Genomic DNA, 19144 nt, shown 5'->3' with positions numbered 1-19144 from the left:
TGGGGGGTGTAAGGAGAGAATGGGGGGTAAGGAGAGAATGGGGGGTAAGGAGAGAATGGGGGGGTAAGGAGAGAATGGGGGGGGTAAGGAGAGAATGGGGTAAGGAGAGAATGGGAGGGGAGGTAAGGAGAGAATGGGAGGGGAGGTAAGGAGAGAATGGGGGTTAAGGAGAGATATGGGGGGTTAAGGAGAGAATGGGGGGGGGGTAAGGAGAGATATGTGGGGGGGGTAAGGAGAGAATTGGGGGGGGTAAGGAGAGAATGGGGGGGTAAGGAGAGAATGGGGGGGGTAAGGAGAGATATGGGGGGTTAAGGAGAGAATGGGGGGGGGTAAGGAGAGATATGTGGGGGGGGGTAAGGAGAGAATTGGGGGGGTAAGGAGAGAATAGGGGGTAAGGAGAGAATGGGGGGGTAGGAGAGAATGGGGGGTAGCGAATGGGGTGAGGGTAGTAGAAAGGAGGGGGATAATGGAGTTGGGGCAGAGGGATAGGAGATGGGGAAAGGAGGGGAATAAGAGAGAAAGGAGAGGGCCGCTTGGCGGGTAGGTTATATTGGAGATGGGGGGGTAGGAGAAAAAGGGGCGGGGGTGAAAGGAGGGGGTTGGGCGGGTAGGAGAGAAATGGGGGGATTGGGGTAGGAAAGAAAGGAGGGACTGGGGGACGGAGAGGGGGTTTGTGGCCAAAGGAGAAGAGTTGTAGTTTAGGAGTGGGTGGGTTGTGGACGTAGGAGAGGGAGGGTGTGGTGGGAGAGGGAGGGTGTGGGTGTGGTAGGAGAGGGGGGGTGGGTGTGGTAGGAGAGGGGGGGTGGGTGTGGTAGGAGAGGGGTGGAGGATTGACGGGGGGTTGGCGTGAGGGCGTTGGCGTTAGGGGGTGGGGGAGGGTTGGTGTGGGGGTGTGGGGGAGGGTTGGTGTGGGGGTGGAGGGTTGGTGTGGGGAGGGTGGGGGAGGGTTGGCGTGGGGGAGGGTTGGTGTGGGGGGTGGGGGAGGGTTGGCGTGGGTGGGGTGGGGGAGGATTGGCATGGGGAGGGTTGGCGTAGGGAAGGGTTGGCGTGGGGGAGGGTTGGCGTGGGGAGGGTGGGGGAGGGTTGGCGTGGGGGGGGTGGAGGAAGGTTGACATGGGGAGTGGGGGAGGTTGGTGTGGGGGATGGGGAGGGTTGGCGTGGGGGATGGTGAGGGTTGGTGTGTGGGGGGTGGGGGAGCGTTGGTGTGGGGAAGGGTTGGCGTGTGGGGTGTGGGGGAGGGTTGGCATGGGGTAGAGTTGGTGTGGGGGAGGGTTGGTGTGGGGGAGGGTTGAGGGTGGGGGAGTGTTGGGGGGTAGGGGAGAGTTGGCGTGGGAGGGTGGGGGAGGGTTGGCGTGGTGGGGTGGGGAGTGTCGGGGGTGTGGGGAGGGTTGGGGGCGTGGGGAGGGTTGGGGGCGTGGGGAGGGTTGGGGGCGTGGAGAGGGTTGGGGGTGGGAGGGTTGGCGTGGGGGGCTGGGGGAGTGTTGGGGGGGTGGGGAGGGTCGGCGTGGGGAGGTGGGGTGTGAGGGGTTGGTTTGGGGGTGGGAGGGGCTTGGTGGGGGGATCGGGTGGGAGGGTGTTGGTGTGGGAGGGCTTCGCGTGGGGGGTGGGAGGGGGAGGTGTGGAGTGGGGTGTAGCGGGGTTGGGGTGTAGGGGGTGTGATGTAGAGGGGGTGGAAAGGGATGGGAGGGGGAGCAGGAGGGTTAATTGTAGGAGAGAGAGCGTGGGTGTGTGGACAGGGAGGGTAATGGCAGATGAGGAGGTAGAAGATTGGGGGTTGGCAGGAGAGAGGGAGGGGTGAGGTAAAAGTTGTGGAGAGGAGGACAAGAAGGGTGGGGGAGGAGAGGTGGGCTGGGTAGGAGAGGTGGCGTGGGCTGGATAGGAGAGGACGATGGGGGTAGGTGGGGGAAGGAGGAGGAGGGTGACGGGGCCGGAGAGGGTGTGGGCAGTAGGCGAGGGGGATAAGTGAGAAGGTGGTGGGGGTAGGTGACAAGATGTGGGACTTTAGGAGGGAGAGAAGATGGGAAGGGGCTTGGGAGAGAAGGGATATGGGAAGGGTGAGGGAAAGAGGGGTGGGGAAGGAGGGTGAGGAAAATGGGGGCAGGGAGGGAAAAGGAAAGGGGATGAATGGAGGTTGGGGTTGGATGAGGCAGGTTAATAGATAGAGGGAGCATGACAGAGGTGTTGAGGATTGAGGGAGAGAAGAAGCAAGTGGTTGGGAAGGACAAGAGGATCGAGGGGAGAATGTGTGAGAGTGATAGGGAAGGAGATGGAAGTGGAAGGAGGTAGATAGAGGACGGAGGGGGATGGAGAAAGCAAAGGGAAGGGAGAGGGGAGTGGGTGGGAGAGAGGGTGAGGAAGGGAACACGAGAGAAATGCAGCAGAGGGAGGGAGAACGAGGTGGAATGGGTGAGAGAGGGTTTGATGGGGAAGGAAAGAGCTCTATAGGGAAATAAGGTTGTCATAGTGAGGTAAGGAGGGAAATAGGGGTCAACCCTAAGATGACAAAGTGTTCTGGAAGCTCAGTGCTATTAAGCAGCAAGAAAGGTGCTCAACTTTGAGATAGAGGGTGGAGATTTCAATCCTGTGTTAATTAGAGGACAGAGACGGAATTCTGAGATACGGAGATGCAGAAAGAATCAAACTTGGAATAAGTAGAGAAACTGGGGTTTTATCTTGATCAAAGAGGTGGAGGGTGGGTAACTCCTGTTATTGAGCATAGGAACCGTAACGGATTCGACTTCCGGTCGGCGAGCGGAGTGGTCGCATGGAGAGGGGCTCCCGCAGGGTAACGAAGTCGGCGAGCGGAGCGGTCGCATGGAGAGGGGCTCCCGCAGGGTAACGAAGTTGGCGAGCGGAGCGGTCGCATGGAGAGGAGCTCCCGCAGGGTAACGAAGTCGGCGAGCGGAGCGGTCGCATGGAGAGGGGCTCCCGCAGGGTAACGAAGTCGGCGGGCGGAGCGGTCGCATGGAGAGGGGCTCCCGCAGGGTAACTAAGTCGGCGAGCGGAGCGGTCGCATGGAGAGGGGCTCCCGCAGGGTAACGAAGTCGGCGGGCGGAGCGGTCGCATGGAGAGGGGCTCCCGCAGGGTAACGAAGTCGGCGAGCGGAGCCGGTCGCATGGAGAGGGGCTCCCGCAGGGTAACGAAGTCGGCGAGCGGAGCGGTCGCATGGAGAGGGGCTCCCGCAGGGTAACGAAGTCGGCGAGCGGATAGCGGTTCGCATGGAGAGGGTCTCCCACAGGGTAACGAAGTCGGCGAGCGGATGCGGTCGCATGGAGAGCGGCTCCCGCAGGGTAACGAAGTCGGCGAGCGGAGCGGTCGCATGGAGAGGGGCTCCCGCAGGGTAACGAAGTCGGCGAGCGGAGCCGCCGCATGGAGAGGGGCTCCCGCAGGGTAACGAAGTCGGCGAGCGGAGCGGTCGCATGGAGAGGGGCTCCCGCAGGGTAACGAAGTCGGCGAGCGGAGCGGTCGCATGGAGAGCGGCTCCCGCAGGGTAACGAAGTCGGCGAGCGGAGCGGTCGCATGGAGAGGGGCTCCCGCAGGGTAACGAAGTCGGCGAGCGGAGCGGTCGCATGGAGAGGGTCTCCCGCAGGGTAACGAAGTCGGCGAGCGGAGCGGTCGCATGGAGAGGGGCTCCCGCAGGGTAACGAAGTCGGCGAGCGGAGCGGTCGCATGGAGAGGGGCTCCCGCAGGGTAACGAAGTCGGCGAGCGGAGCGGTCGCATGGAGAGCGGCTCCCGCAGGGTAACGAAGTCGGCGGGCGGAGCGGTCGCATGGAGAGGGGCTCCCGCAGGGTAACGAAGTCGGCGAGCGGAAGCGGTCGCATGGAGAGGGGCTCCCGCAGGGTAACGAAGTCGGCGAGCGGAGCGGTCGCATGGAGAGGAGCTCCCGCAGGGTAACGAAGTCGGCGAGCGGAGCGGTCGCATGGAGAGGAGCTCCCACAGGGTAACGAAGTCGGCGAGCGGAGCGGTCGCATGGAGAGGAGCTCCCGCAGGGTAACGAAGTCGGCGAGCCGACGCGGTCGCATGGAGAGCGGCTCCCGCAGGGTAACGAAGTTGGCGAGCGGAAGCGGTCGCATGGAGAGGGGCTCCCGCAGGGTAACGAAGTCGGCGAGCGGAGCGGTCGCATGGAGAGGGTCTCCCGCAGGGTAACGAAGTCGGCGAGCGGACGCGGTCGCATGGAGAGGGGCTCCCGCAGGGTAACGAAGTTGGCGAGAGGAGCGGTCGCATGGAGAGCGGCTACGCAGGGTAACGAAGTCGGCGAGCGGAGCGGTCGCATGGAGAGGAGCTCCCGCAGGGTAACGAAGTCGGCGAGCGGAGCGGTCGCATGGAGAGCGCCTCCCGCAGGGTAACGAAGTCGGCGAGCGGAGCGGTCGCATGGAGAGCGGCTCCCGCAGGGTAACGAAGTCGGCGAGCGGAGCGGTCGCATGGAGAGGAGCTCCCGCAGGGTAACGAAGTCGGCGAGCGGAGCGGTCGCATGGAGAGGAGCTCCCACAGGGTAACGAAGTCGGCGAGCGGAGCGGTCGCATGGAGAGGGTCTCCCGCAGGGTAACGAAGTCGGCGGGCGGAGCGGTCGCATGGAGAGGAGCTCCCACAGGGTAACGAAGTCGGCGAGCGGAGCGGTCGCATGGAGAGGGGCTCCCACAGGGTAACGAAGTCGGCGAGCGGAGCGGTCGCATGGAGAGGGGCTCACGCAGGGTAACGAAGTCGGCGAGCGGAGCGGTCGCATGGAGAGGGGCTCCCGCAGGGTAACGAAGTCGGCGAGCGGAGCGGTCGCATGGAGAGCGGCTCCCGCAGGGTAACGAAGTCGGCGAGCGGAGCGGTCGCATGGAGAGCGGCTCCCGCAGGGTAACGAAGTCGGCGAGCGGAGCGGTCGCATGGAGAGGGGCTCCCGCAGGGTAACGAAGTCGGCGGGCGGAGCGGTCGCATGGAGAGGGGCTCCCGCAGGGTAACGAAGTCGGCGAGCGGAGCGGTCGCATGGAGAGGGGCTCCCGCAGGGTAATGAAGTCGGCGAGCGGAGCGGTCGCATGGAGAGGAGCTCCCGCAGAGTAACGAAGTCGGCGAGGGGAGCGGTCGCATGGAGAGGAGCTCCCGCAGGGTAACGAAGTCGGCGAGCGGAGCGGTCGCATGGAGAGGAGCTCCCGCAGAGTAACGAAGTCGGCGAGCGGAGCGGTCGCATGGAGAGGAGCTCCCGCAGGGTAACGAAGTCGGCGAGCGGAGCGGTCGCATGGAGAGCGGCTCCCGCAGGGTAACGAAGTCGGCGAGCGGAGCGGTCGCATGGAGAGGAGCTCCCGCAGGGTAACGAAGTCGGCGAGCGGAGCGGTCGCATGGAGAGGGTCTCCCACAGGGTAACGAAGTCGGCGAGCGGAGCGGTCGCATGGAGAGGAGCTCCCGCAGGGTAACGAAGTCGGCGAGCGGAGCGGTCGCATGGAGAGGGTCTCCCACAGGGTAACGAAGTTGGCGAGCGGAGCGGTCGCATGGAGAGGAGCTCCCACAGGGTAACGAAGTCGGCGAGCGGAGCGGTCGCATGGAGAGGGGCTCCCGCAGGGTAACGAAGTCGGCGAGCGGAGCGGTCGCATGGAGATGCTCTCCCGCAGGGTAACGAAGTTGGCGAGCGGAGCGGTCGCATGGAGAGGGGCTCCCGCTGGGTAACGAAAGTCGGCGAGCGGAGCGGTCGCATGGAGAGGGGCTCCCGCAGGGTAACGAAGTCGGCGAGCGGAGCGGTCGCATGGAGAGGGGCTCACGCAGGGTAACGAAGTCGGCGAGCGGAGCGGTCGCATGGAGAGGAGCTCCCACAGGGTAACGAAGTCGGCGAGCGGAGCGGTCGCATGGAGAGGGGCTCCCGCAGGGTAACGAAGTCGGCGAGCGGAGCGGTCGCATGGAGATGCTCTCCCGCAGGGTAACGAAGTTGGCGAGCGGAGCGGTCGCATGGAGAGGGGCTCCCGCAGGGTAACGAAGTCGGCGAGCGGAGCGGTCGCATGGAGAGGGGCTCCCGCAGGGTAACGAAGTTGGCGAGCGGAGCGGTCGCATGGAGAGCGGCTCCCGCAGGGTAACGAAGTTGGCGAGCGGAGCGGTCGCATGGAGAGGGGCTCCCGCAGGGTAACGAAGTCGGCGAGCGGAGCGGTCGCATGGAGAGGGGCTCCCGCAGGGTAACGAAGCCGGCGAGCGGAGCGGTCGCATGGAGAGGGGCTCCCGCAGGGTAACAAAGTCGGCGAGCGGAGCGGTCGCATGGAGAGGGGCTCCCGCAGGGTAACGAAGTTGGCGAGCGGAGGCGGTCGCATGGAGAGGGTCTCCCACAGGGTAACGAAGTCGGCGAGCGGAGCGGTCGCATGGAGAGGGGCTCCCGCAGGGTAACGAAGTCGGCGGGCGGAGCGGTCGCATGGAGATGCTCTCCCGCAGGGTAACGAAGTTGGCGAGCGGAGCGGTCGCATGGAGAGGGGCTCCCGCAGGGTAACGAAGTTGGCGAGCGGAGCGGTCGCATGGAGAGCGGCTCCCACAGGGTAACGAAGTCGGCGAGCGGAGCGGTCGCATGGAGAGGGGCTCCCGCAGGGTAACGAAGTCGGCGAGCGGAGCGGTCGCATGGAGAGGGGCTCCCGCAGGGTAACGAAGTCGGCGAGCGGAGCGGTCGCATGGAGAGGGGCTCCCGCAGGGTAACGAAGTCGGCGAGCGGAGCGGTCGCATGGAGAGGGGCTCCCGCAGGGTAACGAAGTCGGCGAGCGGAGCGGTCACATGGAGAGGGTCTCCCACAGGGTAACGAAGTCGGCGAGCGGAGCGGTCGCATGGAGAGGGTCTCCCACAGGGTAACGAAGTCGGCGAGCGGAGCGGTCGCATGGAGAGGGGCTCCCGCAGGGTAACGAAGTCGGCGAGCGGAGCGGTCGCATGGAGATGCTCTCCCGCAGGGTAACGAAGTCGGCGAGCGGAGCGGTCGCATGGAGAGGGGCTCCCGCAGGGTAACGAAGTTGGCGAGCGGAGCGGTCGCATGGAGAGCGGCTCCCGCAGGGTAACGAAGTTGGCGAGCAGAGCGGTCGCATGGAGAGCGGCTCCCGCAGGGTAACGAAGTTGGCGAGCGGAGCGGTCGCATGGAGAGGGGCTCCCGCAGGGTAACGAAGTCGGCGAGCGGAGCGGTCGCATGGAGAGCGGCTCACGCAGGGTAACGAAGTCGGCGAGCGGAGCGGTCGCATGGAGAGGGGCTCCCGCAGGGTAACGAAGTCGGCGAGCGGAGCGGTCGCATGGAGAGAGGCTCCCGCAGGGTAACGAAGTCGGCGAGCGGAGCGGTCGCATGGAGAGCGGCTCCCGCAGGGTAACGAAGTCGGCGGGCGGAGCGGTCGCATGGAGAGCGGCTCCCGCAGGGTAACGAAGTCGGCGAGCGGAGCGGTCGCATGGAGAGGGTCTCCCACAGGGTAACGAAGTCGGCGAGCGGAGCGGTCGCATGGAGAGGGGCTCCCGCAGGGTAACGAAGTCGGCGAGCGGAGCGGTCGCATGGAGAGGGGCTCCCGCAGGGTAACGAAGTTGGCGAGCGGAGCGGTCGCATGGAGAGGGGCTCCCGCAGGGTAACGAAGTCGGCGAGCGGAGCGGTCGCATGGAGAGGGGCTCCCGCAGGGTAACGAAGTCGGCGAGCGGAGCGGTCGCATGGAGAGGGGCTCCCGCAGGGTAACGAAGCCGGCGAGCGGAGCGGTCGCATGGAGAGGGGCTCCCGCAGGGTAACGAAGTCGGCGGGCGGAGCGGTCGCATGGAGAGGGTCTCACGCAGGGTAACAAAGTCGGCGAGCGGAGCAGTCGCATGGAGAGGGGCTCCCGCAGGGTAACGAAGTCGGGGCCTTTCTCTCCGCAGCAGCAAGAGCAGGGAAGGGGACCCCCCACCAAAAACAAATCTGTCGGCGGAGGATCCTCGGCGGTGGAGTGGTTCGGCGGCGGCAGCAGCGGCGGCAGGTCCACCCCCCCCCCCCCCCCCCCAAACGCAGGCCAGGAGCGGTGCGGTAGCGGCCAGGACCGAAGCGGGGCCCAGCCGGCGGCAGCGACCAGCGACCTAACCTCCCCCACCGGGAGGGTGCGGGGTGCGACGTGCGGCAGCCCGAGCGGAGTAGCGGGGACCGACCCAATCCCCCCCCCCCAACCGGCAGTGACCACCACGAGGCAAGGACAAAGAGACTCTGGACAAAAGTCTCTTTCTCTCTATCCTGGGTGAGTGAGGGGAAAGGAAGAAAAAAAGGACTTTTACAAAAACAAAGCCCAAAAGAAAACTATTAAAGAGAGAGGGGGAGGGGGAAATATATTATTTTCTCTCTTTTTACACTCTCTCCCATCCAAAATAAGCCCACCTGAGAGGAGTTGCATAAAAGAGGGGGGAAAAAAATAAAGTGGTAAAGGAAAGAAGGGAAGAGACAAGTAAAAGGGAAGAGACAAAAAAAAAAAAATAGGGTGCGGAAAAGGGGGGAAAAGAAAAACAAGGGGAGAAGAAAAGATGAAAGGGAAGGGGGAGGAAAAAATGCCAGAAGGGAGCCAAGGCAGAGGGAGAGGGGGCACCAGAAGCAGACGGGACAAGGGGCAAGCCAGCTCAGGCGAGCGGATCAGCGCACAAAGCGGTGGAACGGATGTATCGCCGCATCAAAAAGAGCTGGACAGACAGGTGCCCTCTCCCCTGGGACTAGAGGGGGGCTGGAATTGGAAGGCAGCCATTACCGAGGTGCTGAGGGAGCAGCTGCAGGTAATCAAGGCAGAGGTGAAAGCAGACGCAGAGGCCACAGTACAGGCAGCAGTGGCCAGGGCCATGTCAGGCTCTGACCAGACTGGAGGAGAAATTGGATGCCCAAGGGGAGAAACTGGAAGCCCAGGAGGCGACCATTAAGGACTTGGAGAAAGCAGCGACTGACATGAACAACCGGGTCACGGCCCTGGAGAAGGAGGTGGCGAGACTGGGCGCAACACAGGGGAGCCTGAAGGGCAGAGTAGATGACCAGGAAAACCGGTCGAGAAGGCAAAATGTAAGGATAGTGGGCCTGCCAGAGGGGATCGAGGGTAGAAACCCCACAGCGTACGTGGCTGAGATGCTGGGCAACTTAGTGGGGAAGACAACTTTCCACAACCCACCAGAATTGGACAGAGTGCATCGGTCGCTGCACCCAAAGCCCAAGGCAGGGGATCACACAAGAGCAGTCATAGCTAAACTGCGCAGATACCAGGATAGGGAGACAATCGTGCGCTGGGCCAGGAAAAATAGAGCCTGCAAATGGGAAGGCCACGCCATTCGAATTTATGAGGATCTGGGGGCAGATATAGCCAGGAGACGGGCTGAGTTCAACAGGACGAAAGCAGCTCTCCACAGGAGCAACGTGCGTTTTGGTATGCTGTACCCAGCGAAACTCTGGGTCACATATCAAAACAGGGAGCACTTCTTTACAGCCCCCGCTGAGGCAAACAGGTTCATCGAAGAGCACGGGCTGGAAAACCACCAGCTAGGGCAGGGATGAGGGGCCCCTTGCAAGGGGCAACGACACGCTGACGGGGGCTGGGGAGGGGCGAGGCAAGGCCAGGCCCCCCTGCCTCCGCCACGGCAAGACCACCCAGAACAAAGAGCAAACCACTGCCCGTGGGACCGCTCCAGGTGGGAGGCCAGGCCCCAGCGCGAGGGAACGAGAGTATTGGAGAAGGGAGAGCAAGCGGGAGGGGTGCAGGGTAGGATGGGGGAAGAACGGGCAGAAAACCGTAGAGGCCAGGCGGGGGAGAAGCGAGACAATAACCCCCGAGAGGGGAGCCACCGTACTAGCAGGAAAGCTAGCGCTTGGGGCACACTACAAAGCAGGGCCGCAGCGCACCCCCAACAGGGGGGAAGGCGCCAGGCAGGGGATGGGGGGGAACACCCGTCAGAGCCGTGAGAGCAAAGGGGGACAGGAATAGGGGAAAGAGGGGCAAAGGAGGAGAATATGGGGAGAAGGGAGAGATGGGGGGGGGGTGGGCTACACAGGGAGCAAGAGACCGGGGAGGGGGGATGCAGGGAAGGTGGGACAAAGGAGGCTAGAAAAGGAACAGGACTACAAAGTGCCACAACCAAGGGCCTGAAACAAGGAACCGCTGCAAGCACCCACCCAGTACGGTCTTTGGGCGAAGGGAGGTCCCGGAGTGCAGGGGACTACCCGCGTGGCGGACACACAGTGAACGGCCATGGCAGGTGCCCCCGGGACAAGGGGAAACCCCGGAGCGCAAAGACCCGATCGCGTGGAGAGAGCAGCAACAGCGGCCATCCTGGACGGCCCCCCAACAAAGGGAAACCCCGGAGGGCAGGGGCGCGTCCACCAGGTAAGTATGGTTAATCCCACAGGAGCGAGAGGGCAGAAGCCCCCCCACCAGGATAGTCACCTGGAACGTAAAGGGACCTAACGGCCCAGTGAAGAGATCCATAGTCGTCACCCACCTCAGAAATATGAAGGCTGACAGTCTTCCTCCAAGAGACGCACCTGAGGGAGCAGGACCGACTGCGGGTAAGAAAGGGCTGGGTGGGACAAACCTACCAAACTGTGTACAGGATCCAAAGACGGACAGATCAAACTCCAAAATGGGGAAAACCTTAAGCATGGCAAGGGAACTCATTCACTTTATGGAGCAGATGGGAGCGGTGGACCCCTGGAGGAGAAGGAATTCTCCTTCTTCTCCCCAGTACACAACGTATACACCAGAATTGACTTCTTTGTGGTGGGAAAGACGGTGCTTCCAGGGATGGACAAAGTAGAGTACTCCGCAATTGTGATATCAGACCACGCTCCACATTACATGGACGTACGGCTAGAGACGGGAAGGGCCCAGCACCCCACATGGAGGTTAGACGGTGCCTTACTAGCTGACAAGGCCTTCAGCGAAAGGATAGCGCGGGCCATAGCAGAGTACACGGAGAACAACCAAAACGGGGAGGTCTCTCCCTCCACGTTCTGGGAAGCGCTAAAGGCCGTACTAAGAGGGGAAATCATCGCTTTCAAAGCGCAAAGAGATAGGGTGGAAAGGGTGGCTAGGCAGCAGCTGGTTGACTCCATACTGGAGGTAGACCGTAAATACTCCGAGGCCCCGACCGTAGAGCACCTGGCAGAGAGGAAAGAACTACAAAGGAACTTTGACCTGCTCTCCACCAGGAAAGCAGTGCACCAACTCCGCCAGGCACGCGGGACCCTGTACGAACACGGAGACAAAGCCAGCCGCCTGTTGGCACACCAGCTGAGAAAGCAGGCAGCCACCAGAGAAATTGCACAAATCAGGGGTACCAGAGGCACGTTGGAAACAGAACCAGAAAAGATTAACAAAACCTTCATGGCCTTCTACCAAAAGCTGTACACCTCAGAGCCCCCAACGGGGAAGGCTGGGATGAAACAATTCCTTGATGGACTGGACATTCCAGTCGTGGGGGAGGGAAGAAAACGGGGCCTGGAAGCACCACTAGCACTGGGAGAGATCATGGACAGCATTAGTTCCATGCAGACAGGGAAGGCGCCGGGACCGGACGGATTCCCGGCGGACTTCTACAAAAAATTTGCGACAGCGCTGGCCCTGCACCTGCGGGAGATGTTCACAGACTCGCTAGCTAGGGGCACACTGCCACCCACGCTAGCACAGGCCTCAATCTCGCTGATACCTAAGAAAGACAAAGACCCAATGGAATGTGGGTCATACAGACCCATCTCACTGCTGAATGCAGACGCCAAAATACTGGCCAAAATCCTAGCCAAAAAGCTAGAAGACTGTGTACCTGAGGTGATCACAGAGGACCAGATGGGCTTCGTCAATGGTAGACAGCTTACCTCGAACATCAGGCGCCTGCTGAACGTGATAATGACCCCCTCCGGGGAGAGAACACAAGAGGTGATCGTCTCCCTGGACGCAGAAAAGGCCTTCGACAGAGTCGAATGGAAATACCTCATGGAGGTACTGGAGCGGTTCGGGCTTGGAACAGGGTTCACCTCTTGGGTAAAGCTCCTATACAACGCTCCCGTGGCGAGCGTACGGACCAACAACACCAACTCCCAATACTTCCAACTGCACAGGGGCACCAGAGAAGGATGCCCACTGTCCCCGCTGCTGTTCGCCCTAGCGATCGAACCGCTAGCAATCGCGCTCAGGGCAGCAAAAAGTTGGAGGGGGTCCGAAGGGGAGGCAGAGAGCACACTATGCAGATGACCTGCTCCTCTACATTTCGGACCCACAGAGCAACCTAGACGGAATCATTGCGCTCCTGAAAGAGTTTGGAGCCTTCTCGGGCTACAAACCCAACATGAGCAAAAGCGAGGTCTTCCCAGTACACCCGCAAGGGGGGGGGGGGGGGGGGCAGCACTAACTGGACTGCCATTTAAACAAGCCAGACACAAATTCCGCTACCTGGGGATCCAAATAGCCCATGACTGGAAAGGGGTCCACAAATGGAACCTCACCAGTCTGACGGAGGAAGTAAAAAAGGACCTGCAAAGATGGAACACACTTCCACTCTCCCTCGCGGGGAGAGTCCAGACGATCAAAATGAACGTACTACCCAGGTTCCTCTTCCTGTTTAGATCCATCCCGATCTACATCCCCAGGGCCTTTTTCAAAGCGCTGGACAAACTAATCATGGCGTTCGTATATGGGGGGGGGGGGGGGGGTAAAAATGCTAGGATCCCAAAGAAGGTCCTACAAAAAACAAAATCCAGGGGCGGGCTAGCGCTCCCAAACCTACAATTCTACCACTGGGCGGCAACAGCCGAGCGAGTAAGGGGATGAATCCAGGAGCCAGAAGCCGAGTGGGTGCGTGCGGAGGAGGCCTCCTGAGTGGGGACCTCCCTCCGGGCCCTCGCCACGGCAGCACTCCCATCCCCACCCAAAAAACACTCCAGCAGCCTGGTGTGTGATAGCCATCCTCCAATCCTGGAACCAACTGCGGCAGCAATTTGGCCTGACCAAAATGTCTGATAAAGCTCCCGTCTGCAACAACCATAGGTTCACACCAGCACTGACTGACACCACCTTCAAAAGGTGGAGGCAGGACGGAGGGACACTGACAGTCAGGGACCTATACACGGATGACAGGATCGCAACACTGGACGAACTGACAGAGAAATTTTGGCTAGCCAGGGGAACGAGCTACGGTATCTGCAGCTCAAACACTTCTTACGAAAGGAAACAAGGACGTACCCACAACCGCCACGACAGACACTACTGGAAGAACTACTGGACGCAAGCATACTAGATAAAGGGAACTGTAGTGACATGTACGACCGACTGACAGAAAGGGCCGACACCGTACTGGACGCAACAAGAAAGAAATGGGAGGAGGACCTGGGGATTGAGATAGGATGGGGACTCTGGAGTGAAGCACTACATAGGGTCAACTCCACCTCCATGTGCGCAAGGCTCAGCCTGACGCAGCTAACAGTGGTACATAGAGCCCACCTAACAAAAACATGTATGAGTAGGTTCTTCCCGGAGGTGGAGGATAGATGTGAACAGTGCCAAGTAGGCCCGGCCAACCACGGCCACAAGTTCTGGTCTTGCCCCAGACTTGTGGAGTACTGGACAGTCTTCTTCGAGGCAATGTCCAAAGTGGTGGGGGTGAGGGTGGAGCCATGCCCGATAGTGGCGGTCTTCGGGGTCTCGGACCAGCCAGATCTATTCCTGGGGAGGAGGGTGGACGCCCTTGCCTTTGCCTCCCTGATCGCCCGCCGTAGAATCCTGTTTGGCTGGCGGTCAGCAGCACCACCCAGAGCTGCAGACTGGCTGGCCGACCTCTCGGAATCTCTCCAAATGGAGAAAATCAAATTCTCCATCCGAGGGTCGGACAACGGTTTTCACAAAACATGGGAGCCATTCACGCGACTGTTCCGGGACCTGTTTGTGGCCAACGAACAAGAGGAAGAATAGCCAGGTAGCCAAGAATCAGGAGAACTTAGTCAAGAATCAGGGGAGGGTAGCCAAGGCATGAAAGGGAGAGAAAGGCGAACCACAGGGGGTGGAAGGGGGGAGACAGCTGAACTTGAGGAGGGAGGTGCGAACCGTGGAGGGAGGGGGGACAGGAGAGGAGAACCAGCGGGATGGGGCGGGGGGCAGGGAAACGGGAGCCGGAAGGAGGGCACGAGGTGCCAAAACGTGCATGACATCTCCAGGAGAGGGGAACGAGGAGGTTGAGGATGGAGGACGGGAGGAGCAGCGGAGGCGAGCGGGGGACGGCGGCGAGCCGTCCGGGAGAGGTGGGCGACAGTGGCACGCGACCCAGCTAGGTGTCGTACACTGTGGTTATCTCCCCGGCACCCAAATGTATATTTGCCCGCCCCAGTCCCTCCCCCCCCCCCCCCCCCCCCCCCCGGTAAACAGTCGCGTACTTACGTGGTGTAAATAATCGGCCAGATGCACAGAGCTGCCGCTGTCGAGCTGGTGGACAGTACCCCACCAGTTAGTCTATTTCATATTTTATTGTATTCTATGTTGGGGTGTGCCCTTCTCTTCTAAATATGTGTATATATATAGATATGTGTTTCTTATTCTATGTACATAACGGTAATTATACCTTGTTCAAAAACCCAATAAAAACATTTATTAAAATAAAAGTGTGTCGGGGGGGGGGGGGTTGGTTTTGGGTTTATTTTGTTTTGTTATGCGAGTGTTCAATGTAAAAATGTTAAAATTTGAATGAAAATATTTTTTTTTTAAAAAAGGAATCGTAACGCACAAATACACCCATATATTATTTCCCTGATTTTTGTGTGTGGGTAATTAATTAGGCAGAGATCCTGCAAATACATGCTCAGCAGACAGTTATCAAGGAATAGTGGCAGAGGCAACACTAGAGCCTGGATGCTGTGTGGAAAGATATTTAATGATTCCACACGAGTTGTAAAGGCTGGTGATGCGACTGCCAATGCCATATTCTGCCAGTTGCACCAATAATGGTCTCAGCTGCATCTCAATTGACTACACAACATAATTTGCTTACAATCTCCATCAATCAGGACTCATTCCAAACATTCAGATATTTTAACTCAGTGTTGCAAGCCTCACACCTGCATTTTGTAGCTTGCATACATGGAACCTGTTCGGGCATATCACCCTGACATGTGTCCTATACTCAATGGAAAATGCCCTCTTGAAGGAGGAAGTGGCACAAAATAGATGCCAGAGGAATAGTGGAAACAGGTCTAATTTCGTGACAGTCTGATTTTGAATACCTCCCAAATCTCTCAACTTCTCTTCAAGGAAAACAGTCCCAGCTTCTCCAATCTATGCAACTGAAGTTCCTCATTCCTGGAACCATTCTCATGAATCTTTCAGAACCACAGAAATGTTACAGCACTTGAGGGAGGGCATTTGGCCCATCTTGTCCATGCCAGCCCGAGGACACCCAGGTGCTCTTTCCAATCCAAACTTCCTGCACCCGATCCATAGCCCTGTAGCTTAGAGAACTTAAGGTGCAGATCCAGGTACTTTTTAAAATAGATTAGAGTCTCAGCCATCACCACCAACCTGGACAGTGAATTCCGGACTCCCACTACCATCTGCGTAAAAATGTTCCTCCTCACATACCCTCTACACTTTCTGTCACTTAACTTGAACCTATGTCCCCGGTTCTAGGATTCTCGACCAAGAGAAACAATTTTATCCTGTCCACTCTATCTCCTTCCCTCGTAATTTTATACACCTCAATTAAGTCACTCCTCAGCCTTCTTTGTTCCAACAAAAATAACCCAAATCTATCCAATTTCTCTTTGTAGCTACACTTTTCTAGTCCTGGCAAGTCCACGGTCGGCTATTGCAGAAAATACGGAGGCTGGGGATTGAGGGTGATTTAGAGATGTGGATCAGAAATTGGCTAGTTGAAAGAAGACAGAGAGTGGTGGTTGATGGGAAATGTTCAGAATGGAGTTCAGTTACGAGTGGCATACCACAAGGATCTGTTCTGGGGCCGTTGCTGTTTGTCATTTTTATAAATGACCTAGAGGAGGGAGCAGAAGGATGGGTAAGTAAATTTGCAGACGACACTAAAGTCGGTGGAGTTGTAGACAGTGCGGAAGGATGTTGCAGGTTACAGAGGGACATAGATAAGCTGCAGAGCTGGGCTGAGAGGTGGCAAATGGAGTTTAATGTGGAGAAGTGTGAGGTGATTCACTTTGGAAAGAATAACAGGAATGCGGAATATTTGGCTAATGGTAAAATTCTTGGTAGTGTGGATGAGCAGAGGGATCTCGGTGTCCATGTACATAGATCCCTGAAAGTTGCCACCCAGGTTGATAGGGTTGTGAAGAAGGCCTATGGTGTGATGGCCTTTATTGGTAGAGGGATTGAGTTCCGGAGCCATGAGGTCATGTTGCAGTTGTACAAAACTCTAGTATGGCCGCATTTGGAGTATTGCGTACAGTTCTGGTCGCCTCATTATAGGAAGGGCGTGGAAGCTTTGGAACGTGTGCAGAGGAGATTTACCAGGATGTTGCCTGGTATGGATGGAAAATCTTATGAGGAAAGGCTGATGGACTTGAGGTTGTTTTCGTTAGAGAGAAGAAGGTTAAGAGGTGACTTAATAGAGGCATACAAAATGATCAGAGGGTTAGATAGGGTGGACAGCGAGAGCCTTCTCCCGTGGATGGAGGTGGCTATCACGAGGGGACATAGCCTTAAATTGAGGGGTAATAGATATAGGACAGAGGTCAGAGGTGGGTTTTTTACGCAAAGAGTGGTGAGGCCGTGGAATGCCCTACCTGCAACAGTAGTGAACTCGCCAACATTGAGGGCATTTAAAAGTTTATTGGATAAGCATATGGATGACAAGGGCATAGTGTAGGTTAGATGGCTTTTAGTTTTTTTCCATGTCGGTGCAACATTGAGGGCCGAAGGGCCTGTACTGCGCTGTATCGTTCTATGTTCTATCTACTGCACTCTCCAGTGCAATTACGTCCTTCCTGTAATGTAACCAGTATTGGCCTCGAGAGTGTTTTATACAATTCCAACATTATATCCTTACTTTTATATTCTATACCTCTGCCAATGAAGGAGAGCATTCCATATGCTTTCTTTAAAATCTTGTCTACTTGAACTGCTGCCTTTAGGGACCTGTGTACTTGTACGCCAAGATCTCTCACATCATCCACCCCTCTTAATATATTCCCATTTATTGTGTTCTCCCTATAACTGTTTGACTTCCCTAAATGCATGGTCTCACACTTCTCTTATTACATTCTATCTGCTACTTTATCACCCACTCCACCTGCCCATCAACATCATTTTGGAGATTATAGCTATCCTCTATACTGTCCACTACTCGGCCAATCCTTGTGTCATCTGCACATTTTCCAATTATGCCCCCCCACCCACCCCCATGCTTACGTCCAAATTGTTAATATGTAACACAAACTGTAAGGGTCCCTACACTGAGCCCTGTGGAACACTACTTGAAACAACTTTCCATTTGCAAGAGCAGCCATCAACCATTACCCTTTGTTTCTTGTTACTAATCCAAATTTTTATCCAGTTTGCCACATTGCCCTGTATCCCATGTGTTTTTACTTTTTGACCAATCTGCCATGTAGGACCTTGTCAAATGCCTTGCTAAAATACATGGACATAACATCCACTGCATTACCATCGTCAATCTTCTTTTCACTTCGTCAAAGAATTCACTCAAATTGTGACGCAAGACCTTCCTTTAACAAATCCACACTGCCTATCTATGAGTAGTTCATGCCCTTCTATGTGACAGTTAATCCTATCTCTCAGGATTAGTTCTACTAATTTGCCCACCACTCATCGTAAGATTAATTGGCCTATAATTGTTTGGCATTTCCTTCGATCCCTTTTTAAACAACGGAACCATGTTTGTATTTTCCAGTCCTCCGGTACCTCCCCTGTGTCTGGTGAGGATTGGTCATCCTCAGAGCATCTGCTATCTCCTCCCTGACCTCCTTCAGTAGCCTCAGAAACAATCCATCTGGCCCTGGCGACTTGTCAATTTTCAAGGATTCCAACCCTTTGTGTATTTCCTCTCTTTATGATGATCCCGTCTAATATCTCACATGGTTCCTCCTAGACTATTATATCTGCATCATCCATTTCCTTTGTAAACACGGAGACTAAATATTCATTTAAAACCCTTCCCACACCCTCTGCATCTACATAAAAGTTCCCTTCTTCATCTCTGAAAGGTCCCACATTTTCCTTAACTAACCATTTACCATTAATATATTCGTAAAACATCTATATATTTGCAAAACACCTTTGGGTGTTCTTTAACTATAATTACTAATCTTTTTTCATGGCCTCTCTTTGATTTCCTTTTTTACTTTGCCCCTGCATTTTCTATACTCGTCCAGGCTATCTACAGTGCTTAGTTATTTGTGCCTATCATACGCTTTATGTTTCTGTTTAATCTTCCCTGTATTCCTCGAGACAACCGGGGGGGGGGGGGGGGGGGGTGCAGTTTTGGCAGTACCACTCTTATTCTTTGAAGGAACATGTCCACTTTGTGCAGTTAGAATCTCGCTTTTTAGTGCTTCCCATTGGTTTTCCAATGATTTATCCTCCAGCAATGCTGGACAGTCCACCTTAGCCAAGTCCCTTATCATGTTTGCCATATTTGCCTTCCCCGAGTTCAAAATTGTTACTCCTGCTTTATCTCTGTTATTTTCCACGGTAACACTAAATTTAACTGAATTGTGATCACTATCCTCGATAAGGTCGCCAACTATCACTTCACCCACTTGTCCTTCTTCGTTCCCCAAGACTGGGTCTAGAATTGCATTTCGTCTCATTGGGTTTGTCACTAATTGGTTGAAATTTTTTCCCCAGACACACTGCATGAATTTTTCTCCCTCAGTTTTCCTTCTATTGTTTGAATCTCTGCTGCTATTGGGATAGTTAAAGTTTCCTACTTTATTGTCCTCTTGTTCTTACAGGCAGACATTTACCAATATATTTTGTTATGGGCCAGGGTTTAGAGACCCCAAAATGTATCATGGAGTTCACCTGACCCACAACTTTTAATAGATTGTGGTATGGGGAGCACACAACCCACTCCACAGGTGTGGTACAGCAGAAATGGAAAAGTATTTTTTAAAGCAAAAGAATGTTTATTCTATCAACTCAAGTTAACCTTTTTAAAACATACAGTGAACATCTTAGCAACCATTCATTCAAATACGCACAACTCCCAAAGACTACA

At 56.7% G+C, this 19144-nt stretch overlaps 1 protein-coding gene across 1 annotated transcript in view; it reads right to left on the bottom strand.

Moving 5' to 3' along the window:
* Positions 1-18734, bottom strand: part of lrp11 (low density lipoprotein receptor-related protein 11) — a 53532-nt gene extending 34798 nt beyond the window's left edge. Inside the window, exon 1 of the mRNA XM_038792113.1 lies at positions 18416-18734. Coding sequence (XP_038648041.1) covers positions 18416-18734 — 319 coding nt within the window. The remainder of the gene's footprint in view (positions 1-18415) is intronic.
* Positions 18735-19144: the final 410 nt, after the last annotated feature.

This window comes from Scyliorhinus canicula, chromosome 1, assembly GCF_902713615.1.
Source record: "Scyliorhinus canicula chromosome 1, sScyCan1.1, whole genome shotgun sequence".
Lineage (NCBI taxonomy): Eukaryota > Metazoa > Chordata > Chondrichthyes > Carcharhiniformes > Scyliorhinidae > Scyliorhinus > Scyliorhinus canicula.
Note: the sequence above shows the minus strand (reverse complement) of the source record. Positions and strands in the feature narration are given on the sequence as shown.